This window comes from Lepisma saccharinum, chromosome 1, assembly GCF_977018435.1.
Source record: "Lepisma saccharinum chromosome 1, izLepSacc3.1, whole genome shotgun sequence".
In the NCBI taxonomy this organism is placed as follows: domain Eukaryota; kingdom Metazoa; phylum Arthropoda; class Insecta; order Zygentoma; family Lepismatidae; genus Lepisma; species Lepisma saccharinum.
Window position 1 is genome coordinate 9,619,550 of NC_139229.1, and position 23,023 is coordinate 9,642,572.

General features: G+C 35.9%; 1 protein-coding gene across 2 annotated transcripts in view; it reads right to left on the bottom strand.

The window, feature by feature from the left end:
- The window catches only part of unc80 (unc80, NALCN channel complex subunit), a 310,307-nt gene that overhangs the window by 46,267 nt on the left and 241,017 nt on the right, over positions 1-23,023 (bottom strand). For both annotated transcript variants that reach the window (XM_083128968.1, XM_083128960.1), the window contains 7 exons: positions 20,145-20,363; positions 11,226-11,371; positions 9,244-9,418; positions 7,218-7,367; positions 6,347-6,550; positions 4,287-4,403; positions 3,542-3,685 (listed from right to left, as the gene is read on the bottom strand). In XM_083128968.1, coding sequence (XP_082985094.1) covers positions 3,542-3,685; positions 4,287-4,403; positions 6,347-6,550; positions 7,218-7,367; positions 9,244-9,418; positions 11,226-11,371; positions 20,145-20,363 — 1,155 coding nt within the window. The remainder of the gene's footprint in view (positions 1-3,541; positions 3,686-4,286; positions 4,404-6,346; positions 6,551-7,217; positions 7,368-9,243; positions 9,419-11,225; positions 11,372-20,144; positions 20,364-23,023) is intronic.

Here is a 23,023-nt window from a genome sequence, read left to right on the forward strand (position 1 = left end):
TGTACATATTCTGTTATGTACATAAAATAAATATTTATTTATAAATCCCACCTACGTCACATGAATAAAGAGTGATACTCTTACCTTAAAATGCCAGAATCTAGTTCTCATCATCTAACAACGATTCTCTCCTACTTGGTGTGGGTTGTAGTATAAAGGAGGGGCAGGAGGAAGGTATTGCGGCATATGTTAACTTCACCAAGATTGTCGAACTTAAAGGAAAACAAATTTGAAGGTAAATTTTTGGAATTGTCAAAAGTTCACCACAGCTTGTTTGTAGGGGTGGGACTGATTAATCGGTACTCTATCGGTACCGGCCGATATAGCCATATCGGTGTATCAGTAAAATTATCGATTATTTTACTGATCCAATATATCGATAAATATCTGATAATTCAGGTTCTTCAAGGACCATTTCAAATTTTATATCGGATCGGTAGAATATCGGTATCGGTAAATTTTATATTGGCCCATCCCTACTTTAAGGTGTCCACTAGATGTCCAGATGGGCTAATCAGAACCAACCAACCTTCCTACATGGTGAAAACTATTATTTTCCAACAACCTGGCTTGGGGGGAAGGGGGGGGGGAGAGATACAGATAGGAATTGGGAGCGAAACTAGATTGATTGATTAATTTAAAATTAGTGAGTGCGTCTGCACATTTGACTTTACACCTCTCAATGTACATGCGGAAATATCCCCTTATCTAAAATTCTTACGTAAAATGCTAAAACAAGGGTGTAAGAAGCCCCTTGAGAATGGTTAAAAGTGCGATGTTGTAAAGAGACCTGAACAAGACAAACACATTAAAAAGTAAGAACAAACAAAAAATATCCTAGACAGTGGAAAGCTAAGAACATTTGTTAAAACACTGTCGTCATCTCCCAGCAGGGATGACAGTTGGCAAGATGAAAAGTTTGCCTGAGGAAAGCAAGAATATGCTGAACACTTAAAACAACGTTACAAACATGACGCATCGGAGGGTTCAGCCGTTGCAGCAAGTGACCATGGGTGAGACGGCTGTGTGCAATATGCAGCCGCGTAAGAAGAACTTTTGTGTTCCTTCACATTTTGTGTTTTTGTCAAGAACGAAATATGCATGCCCATAGGTATCTGTTTGAATTGGTATCCGCTGAGCTCCATTCTTCCTGCCATTGTCATTGTTATCACCTTTCCATTTGAATTTCTTTGTATTTTCAACTCTGAGATCACTCTAGTGTCATTCTGCCTCTAGCCAGGCGAGATGAAATATGAATTGATGGGTAAATGTATGTGGGATTTTTGACCGTTATTCACATGTACTTTGGAACCCCGATTTTACGTTCCTTGGTTTTACATTTTCCCGCATTATACATTCAATAAAATCGAGGTTCCACTGTATATCAATCTTGAAATTTTCTGGCACAATTTTAATTTGCAAACTAAATACATCAACAAATAACAAGTTTATTACTCAAAAATAATATGTATTGTAGCGTGACAATTGCTGTACATAAAAATAGCTGACCAAGACAGAACAAAAATCTCAAAGAAATGACTGTACAATTATTTAGTGAACATGACGTGTAAACATTTCAATAATTTTGACAGAAAAAAAGTTTATTTGACAGTTTCCATAAAATTACACTGACTACGAAGATTCAAGACCTCCGATACTCTGCCAACTGCATCCACTTCTGTGCCCTTAGTAGCTGAAGAAGCCAGGGCATTACAAAACGATCAGAGTCAGTTTCCATATTGGTCTATATGTCGACAGTGTGATTTCCTCTTGCCTCCCTCTAGATTCTCCACTCGTGCAGACAGGTCCCGGATCACCTTCATAAAATCCGCCATTCTCTTGCTGCTTTGGCCAGCATAGCTTCTGCTTCTTCTATGATACACCTGGTCGTCAGGTGTTGTCCTCAGGTGTTTTCCGGAGCGTTCGACCGCAAGGGAACTGTGCACGCTCCTTCCTCTCTTGTTTTGCCTCTTGGCATCATCAACGGTGTATCGATCTTTATCAACTTCCCTGATGCCGGTCGATGGATCCTTCAACACTTTTCTCACTGCTTTAGCCACGCCTTGCATCTTAGGGTACTTGGATCTTATACAATCGCGAATGACCTGAGACTTAACCCCTTTGGGTCCCTTCAGGGTTGCGATGAAACTCTTTACAGCCTTCACCATTTCCTTGTCGCTGATGGCCAGTTGTTGTTCTTCGGGTTGATCCTCTTTAAGGCAATTGCGAGAACGATTGCGACGCTTTTGTTTCTGCTTCTGCCTAGACTTTTCATCTCTGTCTGTCCCCACGCAATGGGTGTCTTTCTCCTCTCCACACACTCCATCCTCTGATTGGCACTCACAGAATGAATCACAGTCAGAGCCTTCAGTGGAACTCATGATACTCAAAGGGTTAGCTTCACTAGTAAGTAATGCAAACTGTAATTTAAATATGAAGTTTTGCAGGACTAGTAATTTTGACAATGTATTCGAATGATCAAGATAGCCGAAACCACAGTAACATATTTTGGAGGTATTGTTGTAACTGTAAATGATTTACAGCATTGTTGCAAGCAGTTTTAAAACATTCCTTGTTACTCCATTGTTGCAGCAATTTGAATGTTAACTGTTTAGCACAATAAAGTGAAGTAAAGGACAGATCTCAAGACATACGTATCAGAAAATTTATACAGAGTCAATTCATTTGTCAAAGGTGTTACGCTTCCCTTCATATTTAAACTGTAAACTTAGTGTGACTTAAATTTATTTTGAAATCGCAACAGAAACAGAAGTAGTACATCAATAACTTCCTGCAGCCAAACTCGCATGAACTGCAAAAAAACTTAGAGAAATTGAAGGAAATATGTTGACACGAGTGTTACCAAATTTGAGAACTGTATTTGCAGGTGGAAAGCTTGAAATAAAAAAACAGAAAACTCTGGTCTCTGAATGAACCTTATGCATTGAAATGTATGTTCCGTTATGTATAAAGAACAAAGTTCATCCTGAACATTTTTATTTTTGAAAATATTCTTAAACTCAACATTAAGAAACAAAAAAATCTTGTGTTAAATCTACAAATTCAACTTCAATAACAAATAGATATGCCAAAAACAAAAGTCAAACAATAAACTTGTTGGATCCACATAATTTGATATGTTTTTAAAAAATCTGGTTAATTAAGATTTTTTTCTTTTCTTTTGCAATATTCCAATATTGAAACTTTTATGGGTTTATGTTCACATGAATCTGAAGCTGAAATTCCCAATCCAGCTTCGGATAATTCTTGAGAAAGATGTATGTGTTGTACACATATTTTAACAATTACAGTACAAGTTAGTGTTTTTCTAAAAGAAGCTAGTAAACAATTAATTTTTACATGATTCTTATTTTTCAATATATGTGTATGTGTAGTACAGCGAAACATTGAGCAAATTAAAGAACTTCAGCTACTGAAGAAATGAAAGTTCCTTCAAATATTTATTTTAAGATGAACGTGGTTACACAGACAATTTGCAAAGATTAAAATTATGAAATAACTGATTTAAGATCTTGCTTACCCCAATTGCAAGGATTTGTAAAGCTATTAGGCGCACGACAGTAGAACAAAAATGTGGTGGAGGTACTTGACTCATTAATGCAACGGTTGCAGACGACACCCCTTCTCCCACACCTGGTCCATTTGCATCTCCAATGATCAGAGACTGCAAAGAAAAATTATGTAATAATTATAGACATCTATTTGTGATGAATTCAGAAACTATTCAAAAACAATTTTTAAGTATATAAAATTACATTTCAATGTTATTATGATAAATAAAATATTAAATTAGATTCAAAAACATTACACTTATTACACAACATGAGCATTTTCAAGGTTTGTGACAGCCAAAACCACAGTAAGCACAAACAAAAATCTTGTACTTTATTTCTGGAAATGAGTTTGACACTAATGCACATACTGTCACATATTTTCAGATTCATTTATTTTGTTGTAATATTATAATGATTCTTTTAAAGGATGACAATTGTTCATTATACATTATCCAGCAGAATTTATTAACTTCCATAATTATTGCATATATTACAAAACATGAGGTCCTTGAAAATTTCATGTTAGTAAACTTTGTGTTTAAAAGTTTATTTTTCATTTGTGCATTACTTCATGATTAAATATCTTTGTGTCACATTAAACTACTATTTGGAAGGTCTATGAGCTGGACAGACAGAATTTGTTGCAAAAACACAGCCATATAGCTTATAAAGATAACAATGAATATTCTAAAAGCACAAAATTCTATTTACCTGGCATGTATTTATCAAGGTTTTGATGTGTTGCATGTGAATTATATATGGGTAGCGTGAGAGCGTTTCATATATTCCCTTCAAAAGGCCTGCAGCTGCATCCCAATCAGTATGACGCTGAAAGAAATGAATTTCATGTAGTAAAATCAATGTTATGTAAGGTGGATGATAAATTTTATGTTAGGGGCTGGAATTGTATCACTTTCAAAGTACTAGGCAATGGATAGGGTACATTAATCAGTACTCTATTGGTCGATATAGATATGTTGTTGCATCAATAAAATTACAGATATTTTTGCCAATCCATAGGGAATAAAAGAGCACGATTTCCGCACAAAAACTGGGTACATGATCAAAAGTGCTCCATAAAATGACATTTTGGTGTTAAAATGGTTATTACAATCCTACATTTTATTTAAAAACTACACTTATTATACAAAATGAACATTTTCTTTCTAATAGCACATTTATGTAGTTTATTCCTGTGTAAAGGAATCAATTTTCTCTCAACATTTGACAGCTAAATTTATAAATTTTCCTTGCATAACTCACAGAATGCCTAAAGTGCTGTGTTCATAAATAAACTACACATTTCATGTTTAAGAGTTTATTTAGCATTTTGCTGTTCATTTCGCATCCTTCTATGACAAAACAGGGGAGCAAAATGTGCTCACAATTTTCAAAGACATAAAAAATGAACATTACAGCATGCTATTTCACATTTAGTGTTTACATCAAAACAAAATATATGTGTCTCTACGGATCTCATATAGCCTGTAATTTAGTGCACAAATTTGCCATTTTGTTATTAATTTTATGAATATAAACATGTAATTCATACATTCTGGTTTTGTAAAGTATTCTTCAAAAGCAATATCAATTATATTCAGCTTGTACCCATTAAATTCATCTTATTACAAACATAAGTTTAGGAAGTTAATGAACTGTTGATGCCCTCCCAAGAAAATTTATAACTTTGTACCAGTATTGGCGAATTTTATGTCTGTAGTTTATTGACATTGGCAAAAATTCCATACTGATACATCTCTAATAAATGTATATGTCATTGTTGATTTTCTTAGTAATAAATCTGTTCAATCATTCTTCTTTATGGAAAAAAAATCTTAAGGTGTTACAACCGTTAATATCCACATCCTTCTCTGTGTCCTAAAAACATCTATCCTAGAACATGGCTCTCTGCCCATCCTAGCTAACCTTTCAGACTTCTTTCCATGAGGAATCTTCCAATTCCAAAGTTCACAAATGTAAGGTCAATGACTGGAGCCACATGTTTATGGTAAATAAAATATAATGTTTGGATACACAAACTGGGCACATTTCAGGATCAAAAGCCATATAAAAAATGGCATTTCGGTGTTAAAATAGTGAATAAAATGATAAATTTGATCTTAAAACTTCACTTATTACACTGTATAAACATTTCTCTTCTATTAATGCATTTATGTATACTCTGTCCCAGCTAACTGTGGAGCAGGCAAACGAAAACAAGTCACTACTGAAGTAGTGACGTGAGAAGGCTCCACCAATGAACACGTAATAGGAATGGAATCGCGTGGAGTGGGGGAAAGCTACTGCAGTTACCAACCTTCTCAGCAGCGTGTACTGCTTCGCTCTGGCCACTCGATTTCCTTCGCTTCTCTGACACTATGCGCAGCCTTGCTCCACAGTTAGCTGGGACAGGGTATAGTTATTTTGTGTTTCTGTCAAAAGCAAAATATGCACGCCTCTATCAATGATCTAATTGAGTTACTTATTCATGTCATGATAGCTGCAAACATTATGAAAGTCGACATGTTAGAGCCTACATACCACCATTGAAGGTTGGAGCGTGTATTTAGACATGGGTGATATATTCATTCATTCATTGACATATGAGTACGGGTATTCGTGTGGAATTACAAAATTGTGTTTTTCAATTACAGCTCTTTGTTATGAAAGTGGATAATGACTTTTGTGGACACCCTGTGAAACTAAGCTACAGCAACGAATGTTTTCCAGTTTATATCATATCAATGCATCTACAGGATATGATTACTTACACGTATCGAAGGCTTCTTGTATATTTTGCTGAATGTCTTATCTAACCTTCGAAGGATAGTAATTAAAGCTGGCCTCATGGCTTCATTCGTCCACTCTGTAGAGGGTAGTATCTCGTTCATGTACTTCTGGAGGCCTCGACAAGCCATTGTGTCTGGATCATAAGGTGACACTTTTAGCAAACTGTGACCAATATCTGCCAGGCGCTGAAATAAGAAATCTCAGTTCATTGTTGGTCTTCCAACAACATTAGGATAGTTGTGAAGCAAGGCCATCAACAACCCAGAGAATGTAGATATATGTTCTAAGCTCTTTAGTGCTAATGGAAATGTGAATACAGTAAAACCTCGTTAATCTGGACTAATGGGAGATAAGTTGACCGGTTTAACGAAAGTCCGGATTAACTGAAATAACCTAAAAGAACAGTAGAAAGTGCATTAAAACTCCATTTATAGCAACAAAACACGTTTATTATGGTGTATTAAAGGGCATAGGCCTAAATACTCTATACAGTACAGTAAAATGTAAAACAGTACGTACGACAAATGCGACTGTTGACTTCTAGCCACATTTAAAACCTTGCATTCTGCTTTTTTTTCTTTCTTTCTTATTTGCTTGCCTGTCCGGATTAAGCGAAGTCCAGCTTACCTGGGTCCAGATTAATGAGGTTTTACTATTTATTTCCATGCCGTTTGCCAATTATTTTGCTGCAAACGCCTGACATTCCAGTTCATAACTTGCCTGCTGGATGGCAGCACAAGTACTCTTTTTTCGTTTTTTCACCTACATGTCCTTTGAACATGTGCTATGGATTTGCTCAACACTAATTATTTTCCAAACTAAATAATAGAGAAGAAAACTGTAATTACACACCACATGGGCCCTAATATCCAAGAGCTCTATAGTCTTCCCATCTTGGCCTTTCTTGTTAAGCTCTGGCAACCTTGTTGTGCAAGTAGTTAGGAATTCTGCCACCAGAGAGAGAAGAATATCACGAGGTCGACGAAATTCATTTCTTAGAACCTGAAAGGGCAATGAAACTCATGAAACATGTTGCACAATAGTATTTTAATTTATTTATTATTGACTACAACTGATCATTTCAAATATTATAATGGGTATATGCAGGGTGTAAAGCAAAGCAATTTTCAATGTTACTGTAAGAAAGTGCAAATTATGATAAAAATTCAGTAAACTATCTTTTGAGAATAAGTTGTTACATACTCTTGAAAACAAGAATAAATATCACAGCATCCAATAAAATGAAGTTCAATTTTTTTCTGGTTGTTCATCATGGTCAAGTGGACAGAAGAGATGAAAAGCATGCATAACTCTCTCTCTCTTCTAGAAAACCATCAATGCTGGCCCAGTCAAGGCATCTGATCACTGTTGAATGATAACAGGAGTTGGGAGTTTACTTAAATTATCTTGTCCCCCTCACAACCAAAATAGCTAGGCTGGCCAGTTAAATACAGTGGAACCTTGTTTATATGTTTTTCATGGGACCAAGCTGTATAAACTTAAAATACAGGAAAATGTAAAATCAAGGGAAATTTTATGACATTCTGGTATGTTGGGACCATCAGGATTGAATGCATAATGTGGAAAAATGTAAAATCCGGGAACATAAAATCGGTGGTCCCCTGTATATATTATGATCGGCCAGATTTATCAGTATTGGCTGATAGAGGCATATTGTGGTATTGGTAGAATTACCAATAATTTTACCGATTCAATAAATCTACAGATATCTTATAACAGGATGGCCACTCTAGGACCATGATAAAATTCATGTATAATTCCCGGTATTCAATGCAAACTTTCCAAAAATTCAAGAGTACAAGCAGATGTTTTCTCTATTTCAACCTTATTTATTACCCCCTCTCATTGCCCACACACATACTGACACAAATATATAAACAATACAAAGAGTCTATATGATTCCAATGTATCTAAAAATTCTAATTCAGGTCAATTAATCGGTATATATACTATTTAAAATATTCGCTTTAAGGTGCGGAGTTTACATTTGCCATTTTACATATTCAGACTCGAAATATATCTTTACAAACACAAGTCACAAATGTTATGGGATGTACTGATCTAATCTAATTCTACGACAATTCTGTTTTATTTTCCATGCAACTTCCTTTTTCCTTCCTCTATAAAAATAACAGATACTCTGTGAAAACGTGCCTCGGGGTATTTGTAAATATATGAATTCATTTGGATTAATAAAAGTTGCAATTTTTCACGTCTATGGAGAAAAATTCACATAGAATTTACACATAATTCCCGCATAATTCCTGGAATTCAAGGAATTCCTGGTAAAAATCCACCCTGTATAATTTAGTGCAAAATTCTGCCATTTCGTTATAATTTTTATGAATTAAAACATATAATCTACATGCCCTAGTCTTTTTTAAAGTAAATGTCTAAATGCGCAACTTGTTTTGCACTGTAGTCACCTCAAAACACAATTTATTAAGGAGGTTAAAGAACCTTTGAGGTTCTTCAAGGACCATTTGGAATTTCATATTGGATCGGTAGAATATCGGTTATCGGTATCAGTAAATTTCATATGGTTCTTTATCAGTACCAGGCAAAATTTGATATCAGTCCATTCCTAATGTATATAATAAACACCAGCCAGGAAAGTGGTAGGGAGATTATAATGTCTCCTAGGAGAATATTGGAACTACTTTCGTCATTGAATATTTCTGGTTCATTTCCCTTGTACTTCTCTCATGTCTACTGTGGAGATCACACAATGTATGTGAATTTGCAAAGATAAAATTGAATTATCCCCATTTTAAATGTTCAAAATAAGATACATAGACATATTCTAATTACTGTACGTTATTCTGTAATGATGATTTGACAAATTAAGTTGTCCTACCTCAGAATCCTCCATGTCTCTTTCGTACATTATCTTGCTCCTGCTGTGGTCACTCATGTATTTTGAATGTGAATCCTCATCAAACTCATATCCTGGCGAATAAGGACCCCTGCTGTAATTTCTTTGGCTTGATCCCTTGTGATCTGGACTGGACTTCTGCGGTCCATTGTAGTTCCTGAAAGATTGATTCACTTTTCTGTCTAATTGCTAAGATGAGGATGGATGGCAGTGGATTCATTCAAATCATTTAAATTAAAAAATAATTTAGAGAATAATGTACATAATTATTTTGTAGATATCAGAGTCACTTTTTGTGAAAGTACATTGATCTTGTAATCATTCAATGGCATTTATTAGGCTCCAAGTAAGGAAACAAAATATATGTAATGTTGGGGTGAAGCTCATATGAAAGGAAATGTAATTTGTAAACCATACACACCCTTCAATTTCTCTTGATTTAAAATTCAATAATTTTTATAGGAAAAAATAGCAAACATTTTGTGTAGAATAATATACAAAATACTAAGCATGTTAAACAGTAAATAGTGTAATTAACATTAACTGTAAATAAACATGGCAGCTGATATCTTGCGAACTACCATTAAAGAAATTGCCAAAATTCAGCTAAAAAGACTATAAAAATATTTTAAATTACAATTATATAATACATCCAGAATGATATATTTTCACCAGAATAAAAGTTACTGAAATTATTATAGTTTCATTAACACACTCAACAAACATTTCCATAGTAGTAGGTTCATATATACAGTATCAGAAATAGAAAAATGTATATTTACATATAATTTTTTATTTGCTTTACTCATTCTGTTCAAATATTTTACAGGGCCGTTTACCAGAAAAAGCTTTTCTATAAAGAAACATACATCTATATATACATAGTGCCAAAAACGAAACAAGCAATTTTGAGTTGCTTTTTTTTAAAATAAAAAAAATCGATTTAAATAAAAAAATCATGAAAAATGATTTTTTTTAAAAATAAAAATCCTGATTTTTATCCAGGTGATAAGTAGATCCCATGATATTTATGCTCAATAAAAGATCGCAATTTTGGTAAAAAAAACAACAAAAAAAACTGTGGCATATTTCGGGATCGAAAGTACAAGTAGTATATAAATTATACTTATTACACAAAATTAACATTTCACTTCTATAGTTATCAGAGTTTTAAGTTTATTCCTGTAAAGGAGTCCAGCTTTGCTTCTCAAATATTTACAGCACAATTAATAAATTTTCTGTGATTTCCGTAACTCACAGGATTATTCACACCTCAGAAGGTTTTGCATTGGTAAATAAACCCTAAATTTCATGTTTAAGAATTTATTTTGCAGTATTTCGTGACAAAATATGGTAGCAAAATGCACCTTTCAAAAACATGAAAAATGAACATTGAAATGCGAAATGTTTTCATCAAAAACAAAATATGCATGTCCCAGTGACAAGATGAAATGGATGAAGGGGCAATCACAAACACATATGGACAGAACACAAATCCCTCAGAGGATTATACTGACTGAGAGACCAGATGCCAGAGCCTCGCTACTCTTCAGAAAATGTCACCTCTTACACATCAAGCAAAATGCATCGAAAGTCCAATGTATTTAAGGGGAATGTAACCAAATGTGAAGAAGTTTTTTTTTTATAATTTCGACTTTTGTACTAGGTTTCAACATTATGTAACTTTCCTGTTCTCAAGAGTATGAGCGTGAAATCACCGTGAAAACACAATGCATGAATTTTAAATCACAGACTTCTTTTATTACAACTTTCGTACCATTTCTGACACACTTTGCCCTCCGAACAAAAGGTTCAAACAAAAAACTTGCCCACACTCGAATTTCCACACATTCTAACAATGGGGAAAAAACTTAAATTATAGTTTGAACTTGCAACTATGGCTAATGAACATTATGTTCCTGATCTGAAGATAGCATTTCTTCCAAAGAGGCTTTTACACTCACTTGGCTAATGCTTCGCAGTTGTTCACCAGAGTTTTCACAGCTATGGCCAACTGATATATAATCTCCTTTTCGCCTTTCCCTTCTGAATTATAGGTCGGATCTCGGATGTGCTGTAAATAACATGGCAGTATGGCTTCCAAAATAATCTGAAAAGAAGAACAGAAGTATGACATTTCAATAACTTGAAATGACTTGCATAGACACTTCGCCCATGAATAAAGAATTTATAATTCTAATTCTAATACTGTTACAATTACTTATGCTGGTGCATTAAAAATTCATTACCCATTCCATTAAATTAAATGTAATATGTTGACAATAAGAATTTCTGGTTAACAATTTGCCCAAGAAAAATTTTGTAGCAGAGCTCATGCAATCCTTTACTTGGCACTAAAACAAACTGGAAAAAAAAAAGAAAGATCCTCTTCACATAGGGACTAAGATGTTGAATCAGTACTTTCATAGCTGTTACAGTCATGTTCAAAAAATCTGTCGCATGGATTTTTTGTAAGTCCAACGTCTTACGAAATTATGTTGGTAGCTCTGAAACAAGGAAGTGTTGTGAAATATACGATCCTCCAATCAGAGTGAAGTTCGATTCTGAGGAGCAGGAGGCGTGACTCACGGTCTTGTCCACAGGAAGTTCAACCAATGCAGCATTTCCAAATATGAGATAACGTCCCCATTGGTTAAATATTGTTTCAATAATGCGAATCGGCAGAAAGATTGCGCAAAAGTTTACTTTGTCGTTTTAATGCTTTTAATCGTTTCAAATTAGTATTAAATTGTCCCAATTATAGTTCATGAGCTTAATATAATGTATTCATGTATGTGTTTGACAATCATATATCACTCATTAGAACAATTTTCACATAGTTTTCACTACGTGAGATGGCATTTCATTTACATTTACGATAAAATAGTGGTTTGGGTGTAATAACAGTTTTCATTAATTAATTTAGAGATGCATTTTTATTTGTTGAGTTAATGATTATGTTAATTCGTTCTTTCTCGCGAAAAGAGGGAACCACAGCTGAAAGAAAATACGCAACTTGTATTATTGAGGTCAAGAGTTCGTTTTAACATCACTTTTTGCACACATAGGCTAATCACGACTCGGGATACATTTAAATTGGAATCTGAAACATTATGCGACCTGACTGGAACTCGGAAAAGGACACACCGATTACAAGACGTCGATACATTACCACTTGGTCTGGTGAACGCCAATAATAATGAGGGGTTGAGGGAGTGGGAGAGGGGTGATGGAAAGTAGAAAATAAATAGTATTTTTGGGGGTATTTAATGTTATATTTATACACATACAAACCTAAGAAAATATTTATTTTGATACATGTGTGTCGGGGTTGGGGAAGGGGGAAAAGAGAGGGACAGAAAGATATTGGGAGAGATGGGACGAAGAGGTGATTGTGGAAAATGTTTTATTTGACGTTCAGTAATAAAAATAATCAAATCAATGATGATTATCTTATAAATACCATATTTAATGTAAATTTGTTTTAAAAATGGGGGCGGGGAGCTGTTTGTTTTACGTTCAGTGCAGGATAACAAGTGAAGACACAAAGTGGATCGTATCTCACTTTAAACTGTAGGTCCAGGCCCCATTAGCCTATCTGTGTATAACGTGGATTTAGAATTCAGTAGAAAATAACGTCGATCTAGTATTTTGGATTTTAGATGCGTTGAGATCACTAAAATTTCCAATTCTTATAATAAGAAACCTGTCCTCATATTACCATTTTGAAAGAGAGAGAGTTAATTGTATAATCTTTCGTTGTTAGTTTCAAAGAAGACTAATTCAAATAGTAACAATGGGAATGAATAAAGCTTGCGAAAAGTTTTTACCACCGTGGGGATTTGAACCTACGACCATTAGAGTGACAACTCAGTGCGAGAACCACTACCCCACAAGTTTGTTCCTTCATACGGCATGATTATAAGTTAAGACCAACTCGTTCAATGTGAATTTGAAATTTAATCCCCACCCGCCTCTTTACAAACAATACACCCAAATGCTCCTTTGTAGCAAATGAAATAAAGGTGGTATGAATGTCACAAAACATTTAAGGAAAAATCTAATATATTTACGATGCAATCGATTTACATGGAGAGGCTACAGCTTCGAGAATTGAGGTTGTGGTTTGACTGTAATTGTAGGATACCCCATATCGATAAGTCAAGGCTCTAGTGTGCACTAGATTGGTTCATTTGTAGTGACGTGCTCAGGAATTTGTAAAAAGGTATGTGAATATAAAAATGTGTTAATGCTAATTTTTTAAACAGTGAACTCATAATTTTATATCTCTCTGTCATTATCCTACTTAGGAATTAATTAGTATTGCAGGAGTCATACTGAAAAGAAATCTCACGTGACAATGACGAGAAATTAGATTTACGGAAGGAATAGTTTTCATATTTTAAAACCTCGAAGGGCCATGGGCTATCTCCCGACTGTCAGTCTCCCTTCCACAATCCTGCCTAGAGTTATCTTCAACTGGCAACGAGGTGACGTTTGTCAGCACGTCGAACCCTCAGCCGTTATAGAAGATATCTGAAACCAGGTTACACCAGTCACTCGTAGCTCCCCAATTTCCTCACGATGGTGGGTTGCCACCGGTCCTATACAGATAACAGGCCGAGAACCCAGGACGACTCGAATCCATGCCATCCCGCTGCAGTTGGAGTCCAAAGCACAGAGTCTTAGACCACACCGTTACAGAGAAGGAGAGTTTTCATATTTTGTTTCTTATAAATGTCGACAATACATTAAATATATTACGCACCAAAAATTAGTGTAAAAAAATAACCGGTTCTATAAGAGATTCGAACTTTCGATCTTCACTCAACGAGGCTGCTATATTTATCAATTTCCCATTTTCTCACTCAATAACCTTCGTTGAACGTTGTCTTAAGAGTCGTTAGCAACCTTGTAAACCTTATTAACCTATCTGCTGTCTATCACAAATGTATTTTACAACCTGGAGTACATTTTCATGTCTGCAATTTAGAACTTGACTTTCGTGGTAAGTAATTCTCTACCGTCTACTATAATAAATAAATCAAAGTCTACATATCTCATATTTTGTAAATGCGAAATGTCATTGTTAAATGTTAGAAACTATTTCTTATTCCACCGTTAGTTCCAGATTTAGCCACAGCATTCTGGAAACCAGCGTGAAACGTGTTTCCCCTACTTCCAAGGTCAGGTGAACCCTTATCAGTTGCATTGGATGCCTGTGAACATGTTACTTCATACGTCATGGTACTGTGGTGGATTTCTTCCCCTTCCCCTTTTACCTTGAACGGAAGTTATCCCCGACTGGGCACGACGAATCAATCACAGAAAAGCAGACTGTCTACTAAATCGCATGCCATGTATTATTTTGAGCTCCTAGGTTTTGGAAAGTGAAATAAAAAAAAGTATGTAACATTAATTCATAATGGTTGACTTCTTTGGGTATTATTTCATGACTCTTTTCTACTTACTCCAATGAAACTTTTGTCTACTGTTTTCAGTAGATCAATAGGTGTTTTGAAACATCAATGTTAAGATTTTTTAAATTTGATTTACAATTTGTGTGCCTGAAAACTTAGGGTATTTTACACCCGTCACGCTATACGGGGTCCAGCCCCTTATCATGACAAAAATAAAAGCGTGTCTGAAAACTAAAATATCCTTACCTGGGTTAAAAGCTGAGCCTGTAAAGCGACAGACAGTCAGCACAAACAAGGACAACACACACCCAGTCCTACAAAGATTATAGTAACAGTAGGTCCAGTCACCAGAGCCTCGTTAGTCTGCAAAATGCAGTTCAGGGTGTACTACATGGAAGTGAGGTTGGTTTAAATTTTAAATAGATATAAAAACAAATTGTTAGTGAGGAGGAATAAAAAGTTATATTTACAGCTAACATGCTGAGCTAAACACACTACAAGGGTGTAAGGGATGACCTTCCACGAAGTATGTACACCCAATTGTTGCTTCCACATAGTATACCCTGGACTTCAGTTTGCAGACAAACGAGGTTCTGGCGACTGGCCCCATGGCCAGTATAATTTTCTGTGTTGTCCTGTGTTTGGTCCTTGTGGGTGCTGAGTGTCTCTTTACAGCCTCAGCTTTTAACCGAATTCAGAATATTTTAATATTTTAGTTACAACACGACGTTACAGTTATGTTATTTTAGTTCTGATAAGGGGCTGGACCCCGTATAAAGTGACAGGTGCAAAATAGCCTAAGTGCTGACGCACCCAAAATTTTGAATTCAAATTGAAATTCAAACACAATACATGCAATATTACATGTAGTACTGAAGAGAATATTTCACTTGTAGTTCCTCAACTGTAATTACACATTAGGCCTACTGAAAGTGTTCAGTAGGAAATCATTGATTTTGAGTAGATTTCCGAGAGACACAGTAGAGTACTACAATTGATAACAGTAGATTCTGTCTACTGTAAACAGTATAAATTACGTAGGTTTATAACGACGATGAGAATGAAACAGAGGTAAAAACAATGATAATGAAATGCAGATGCGACCTGGAGCAAACAGGAACGTAGAATGTCTGGCAGCGAGACGCAAGAGTTGATCAAGCGATTGCAGCATCAAATTTAGCTTAGAGCTCATAATTGATATTTCTACATGAGCTCAACATACAAGTTACATACAATGAGAGAATTGAATTGAGTTTACATCTCACGTGATATGAGTCGAAACTATTGTTGCACATTGAACTGTGAAGTGAATCAATATTCAATTCGATTAACTAGTGAATGGTAATGGGCTGAGATTTTGTAACGAGATGTGCCAAATGGCTGACAGTATAATAACTTATCGACACATTGATTTAATATATTTGAACAATCTTATAATGAACGATTTTGCATGAAATTTTATTACTTGAATCTACATCACTTCATTGCAAAGGCTACAAGGCATTTTATGGGTTGTAAAATTCTGTGTTCGATTCACCGATCGGTTAACTCTGCGATTTTTATTTCTTATTAAACCGAAAAATTATTTATTGCATTTTACTTATTATGAAAATTCGTATATTATTTGCTTTTCGAAATGTAGAGAATATATTGTTTTTCATGCTTTTTACAAGAATACAACTATGCATGGTGAACAAAAAATAATGTAATATAAATACTATTCACAAAAGGATGTCAATAGTATTTATTTGTTTTGTTTCTTGATAATTTTCCCTAAAATAAAAATGTATAACTTTCGCTGTACATGACATTTCGTCGAATATGACACATGGATCATTTTTATGCAAATCCTAGTAAAATGATGAGAAATTCAAAAACATATTCTGAAAAATTATTTTCAAAAATAACATTAGAAAATCATTAGAAAGGAGTGTTATTGTTTAAAAAATATATATAATATTTTCATTTCTTTCAATTATTAATTAAATACAATACTTAGTTGCTATATATATTAATAATAGGGGTAATCGAACAGAAGTCAAACTTATAATCTTCGGTGTGTAATACTGATAGCCTATCACCGAACCACTTTACCATCATAAAATAAATTGAAGTTTTTTTCTCGGAAATTACTGGCTAGTGCACGCTGGAACCTTGCCATACGAATATCTACCCTACCACTACAAGAAACCACGTCACAACGTCAATTATCGAAGCTGTAGCCTCTCCATGTAAAACGGTTGTAGATTAGTAGATTTTGCTTAAATGTTTTGTGACATTCATACCACATTTATTTCATTTGCTACAAAGGAGCGTTTGGGTGTGTTGTTTGTAAAGAGGCGGGTGGGGATTAAATTTCTAATTCACATTGAACGAATTGGTCTTAACTTATAATCATGCCGTATGAAGGAACAAACTCGTGGGGTAGTGGTTCTCGCACTGAGTTGTCACTCTAATGGTCGTAGGTTCAAATCCCCACGGTGGCAAAAACTTTTCGCAAGCTTTATTCATTCCCATTGTTACTATTTGAATTAGTCTTCTTTGAAACTAACAACGAAAGATTATACAATTAACTCTCTCTCTTTCAAAATGGTAATATGAGGACAGGTTTCTTATTATAAGAATTGGAAATTTTAGTGGTCTCAACGCATCTAAAATCCAAAATACTAGATCGACGTTATTTTCTACTGAATTCTAAATCCACGTTATACACAGATAGGCTAATGGGGCCTGGACCTACAGTTTAAAGTGAGATACGAACCACTATGTGTCTCCACTTGTTATCCTGCACTGAACGTAAAACAAACAGCTCCCCGCCCCCATTTTTAAAACAAATTTACATTAAATATGGTATTTATAAGATAATCATCATTGATTTCATTGTTTTTATTACTGAACGTCAAATAAAACATTTTCCACAATCACCTCTTCGTCCCATCTCTCCCAATATCTTTCTGTCCCTCTCTTTTCCCCCTTCCCCACCCCCTACACACATGTATCAAAATAAATATTTTCTTAGCTTTGTATGTGTATAAATATAACATTAAATACCCCCAAAAATACTATTTATTTTCTACTTTCCATCACCCCTCTCCCACTCCCTCAACCCCTCATTATTATTGGCGTTCACCAGACCAAGTGGTAATGTATCGACGTCTTGTAATCGGTGTGTCCTTTTCCGAGTTCCAGTCAGGTCGCATAATGTTTCAGATTCCAATTTAAATGTATCCCGAGTCGTGATTAGCCTATGTGTGCAAAAAGTGATGTTAAAACGAACTCTTGACCTCAATAATACAAGTTGCGTATTTTCTTTCAGCTGTGGTTCCCTCTTTTCGCGAGAAAGAACGAATTAACATAATCATTAACTCAACAAATAAAAATGCATCTCTAAATTAATTAATGAAAACTGTTATTACACCCAAACCACTATTTTATCGTAAATGTAAATGAAATGCCATCTCACGTAGTGAAAACTATGTGAAAATTGTTCTAATGAGTGATATATGATTGTCAAACACATACATGAATACATTATATTAAGCTCATGAACTATAATTGGGACAATTTAATACTAATTTGAAACGATTAAAAGCATTAAAACGACAAAGTAAACTTTTGCGCAATCTTTCTGCCGATTCGCATTATTGAAACAATATTTAACCAATGGGGACGTTATCTCATATTTGGAAATGCTGCATTGGTTGAACTTCCTGTGGACAAGACCGTGAGTCACGCCTCCTGCTCCTCAGAATCGAACTTCACTCTGATTGGAGGATCGTATATTTCACAACACTTCCTTGTTTCAGAGCTACCAACATAATTTCGTAAGACGTTGGACTTACAAAAAATCCACGCGACAGATTTTTTGAACATGACTGTACAACAATAAAATTATATTAATGTGTTAAATATTGACTTCCAATATACGCAAGTAATCACACAAATTTATTTGGAAGGGTCCTTGGTTCGAAACTCAGTGGAGGCACATTGCATAGTGGTTCAGATCCCACTTTAGGTTCAGTTCTGATTAGCCTTTCTGTGGAGCTGGTTACAAACTGCACACCCTCAAAAATTTCAACTTCTTAAGATTTAATCGACATATTTTAATGATTAATGTAACAAAATTGATTTCAAGATGCAGAAACCACACATATCAATATATTTAGCCACAAGTTAAAAACAGAAAACATTCTCATTAAATATAATCTTCATGAACAATGCAAAATTTTCCATTTTCTTATGAGTGTATGTAGGTCACCAGCACCAATTAATTATTCACTAAACTAGGCTCCGAAACTAGACTTTTGCCATTTGTGGACTTGTTATAAAAGTTGAAAAGTTTATCTCCAAATTTGGAGTGCGAATATTCATTACTAGAGAGAAATCAAGATTTGTGAAACAAAGTCCAGACTAAAAAATCCATGTGTTGAAAACGAAATATAATATTCCCTATCTATAATACATACAAGGTTTGTCCGGAAAGTAATGAGACTGGCCACCGCACGGCGCTCCAGTCGTCAACAGCGTGTCTGCCACGAGCGGGATTGTTGGGGGGAGGGGGGCCTTCTAACCAACGCTACCCAGATCAGTCACTTCCGAGCTCTGGTAGAGTAAGGGTCGCTTATCGCGCAAACTGTGTTTAAAAACAACATCGAGATTTTTGGAAGTTCAAAATGCAGCATTCGCTTGAGCAACAATACGCCATTAAATTTTGCTTCAAGCTTGGAAAAACCGCTGCAGAGACGTTCACCATGATTAAGGAGGCCTACCAGGACCAAGCCCTGTCAAGAGCCCAGGTTTTCTGTTGGCATGGAGATTTCAAGAATGGACGGGAAAACGTGGAAGATGACGAATGCTCTGGATGCCCTTCGACGAGTTGTGTGGACGACAATGTTGTCAAAGTGAAGGAACTCTTGGACCAAGACCATCTATTGAGTGGGAGAATATTAGCCGGAGAACTGAATCTACCCAAAACAGTGGTGCACGGAATTGTGAGTGAAAAATTGAACATGCGCAAGATTTGTGCGAAAAGTGCTGGATGATGGACAAAAGGAAGCTCCATCACAATAACATGCCGAGTCACACTGCGTTCGTTGTGACATCATTACTGGCTAGAATCGACGTTCCCACATTGCCGCAGCCAACGTACAGTCCCGACATGAGGCCAGCAGACTTTTATCTATTCCCCAAGCTCAAAAGAAGCTTGAAAGGTTGCTGTTTTGACGATGTTTTGGCCATCCAAGCAGCAACAACGGGTGTTCTGAGGGGGTTGTCGGAAGCTGACTTCCAAGAGGCATATGCTGCATGGAAATCACGCTGGCAGGAGTGTGTCGATAGCCAAGGAGAGAGCTTTGAAGAATTTTAAGTTGTACCAATTGGATCAATAAATTTTAGTTCCTGGACCCAGTCTCATTACTTTCTGGACAAACCCTGTACACACCAAAAGAAAAAAGGAACACTTACCAGCATTTGTTGCCCACGTACAGAATCCGCCGCATAAGCAATGACCATTATACACAGTGATATGCAATCTAGCACAGTAACCATTTCGTTTTCGTCGTGGTAGCAGAAGTCGATGGCTTTCAGAGGTTTTTCCTCCTTCACAAGCTCACCAATGTTAAGGGGGTCCGGCGAAGGGGTCTCCAAGCTCAGAAGCAGATTGAACAAGCAATTGGCTTGCACCTGGAATTGACACAGAGGGTCAGGGTTTAGGGCAAACTTCAGCACCGTGCATGGACTGCATATCTTATAGACGTAAAAATGCTAAAGGATGACTCAAGTAAGATGTACATCAAAGTTGGTTGTATATGTAGGCAAATGGCTGCGTTACTGGTAGCTTCATCAGACAGGTGGCGAAATTGATTGCAATCAAAAAAATACATGGAAAAACAAATAACGAGTTGATTTGAATAGATTACCTCTCTCCATGCACCTGCCAAATGAATATCTTTAGATATAATAGAATTCTGTTTGAGACACAACAAAATTTTCTACATAAATTATGAATCACAGCGTAAACTTTATATTCATTATAATTTTGCCATATTTATATTGCACATAATACAGGGTGCATCATAACAGAGTAAACAACTTTGAGATTTTATTTCGATTAAACTGTATGGATACGACAATGATATTTTTTGTGTATCAATCAGTAACACTTCAAGTTTCTACAAATGTCTACAAATGTTCAATGTGGCTTCCAGCAGTTAAGCGTGACACATCCTATCGAAATTCTAGTTCTTGTCACACTTTTCCCAAGAACTCCTCATCCACCAAAGCAAGGGAGTTCTTATTCTCTCCTAACTGTTGCACATTCTGCGGCATAGGTGGCACATAGACTTTGTCCTTCACAAAGTCCCAAATGCAGAAGTCTAGAGGTGTAAGGTCCTGGAACTTTAAGACACTGACTGCTTTTTCTGCATCTGTGGAAGCTGCCATTTCCTTCAACACTACACCAGTGCCACAATGACAGTGTTTACAAATCTCTTGCACATGAAAACAAAACTTGAAGATTTTCTCATTGTTGTAGAACAAACCTCATTGTTGTGTTACAGATAATTTTTTAATAATAAATCTGATAAGTTGTTTATTATGACACACACTGCATTTCAATCTCAGTAGTAACCATATAACTATTAAATGATTTTTTCTTTTAAAGTGAATTGTAATGAAACAAAAAAATAATTCACGTTTTTTTCAATATTTATTTTTCATTTACTACCGTTATCAGCAGAAAAGTAACAACTAAAGACAATTAAAAGCAGACTGAAAGTTGAAATAGAGAGAAAAGAACATATTACTGTATTTAGCCCATAGAGACCCAGTCAACTGATCTTTAATTGGCTCATTCCACACAAGATGGCTCTATGATCAGGTGATGTCACAAGATGCTGACTGATACCTGTATAGGTAAAGGTAAAAAGGTAAAGTGTTCCCCTGTGCTTAGCACCACGCCATGAAGGCGTATAGGGGGTGTGGGGGTAACGCCCCACACTTTCTTGATCCGGTCGTGAGTGGGGGTGATGTGATCAGCATCACGCCCCTGACCGCCTTTACCCCCCAGGGTTTCCCCCAGGTACCCATGTTATTCGACGCTGGGTGGGCGCCGGGGCCGCTTCCACCGTTAGAAAAGTTCCCGGATTTGAACCGGCCGGGGATCGAACCCGGGACCTTTAGCATGGTAGTCAGACGCGTTACCGACTGAGCCACCGCGGTCTCTCTGATACTTGTATAGACACTACAATATTTTCTCCTCTGTTCCTTTACACACACGCAAATATATAAGTTCTATAATGTACAGTCATACATTATAATCTATCTACACAACACAGATACAGCAACTAATTTATTATGTTCAAAGCCTTGGTATCTATTCACTGCTGACACAGTGGTACCAACAAAATAAAATTAACAATGCTTATTACAAAAACATCTACAACAATATCCATGCTGTACTTATTTTCTAATTTCTAATCATGCAGCCAATTTCCATAGTTTAAATAACATGCCCCTAAACTATCAGTTGTTGTATTGTAATCTATTTCATTAAGATTTCTGCAGGAGGTGTGGAATTTGGTATAAAGTATGGCTGAGTTGCTACCACTTTTGAAGTAATGTCATTACTCAGTCTGCCAATTATATAATGACTTTTGTATTTATTTTTCCTGATCTTACATCACGTTTATGCATCTTTAGGGTAATCACCAAGCTGGAAAATCACTTATCGCAAAATCAACATCTACTGAAAAACAGTTCTGTTAGTTTCAAATTAGTTTGAGGAGAGGCAGGGAGGGAGGGAGGGAGGGAGAGAGGGAGGGGGTGAGAGAGAGAGAGAGAGAGAGAGAGAGAGAGAGAGAGAGAGAGAGAGCGAGTGAGAGAGTGTGTGTGTGTGTTTACAAGTGGTTCTCTTTCCAAAATACATTTCAGCCTCATTCCGCAGGGCTTTCTCAAGCTTTCCAAGTAGTTTAAAATGTTAGAAACAAAATATTGGTTTAGAGGTAAAACAGCATGAAAGGATACAATAGGAAGGTGATGAGGAAACATCTAGGAAAATCTTAAGAACCATGAATGGGTGGAAAAGATTTAAAGATGGAAGACGAAATGTCAGTCCTGAACACCGGAGTGGGACACCAGTTTGCATGGCAACTGAGGCAGTGAAACAGCAGATCGACCAGCGAATCCGTTAATTTAGTACTCTCTCCCTGACTTAAACAATTGTCTCCGTACTGAACCTTCATTCTGCTGTAGATTTTACTCCCTCTGACCCCCCCCAAAAAAAAACACTTCGTTGCTCTTCTACGGTGCAAGTCATCAGTGGAGCAGCCATGTTGTACGAGATA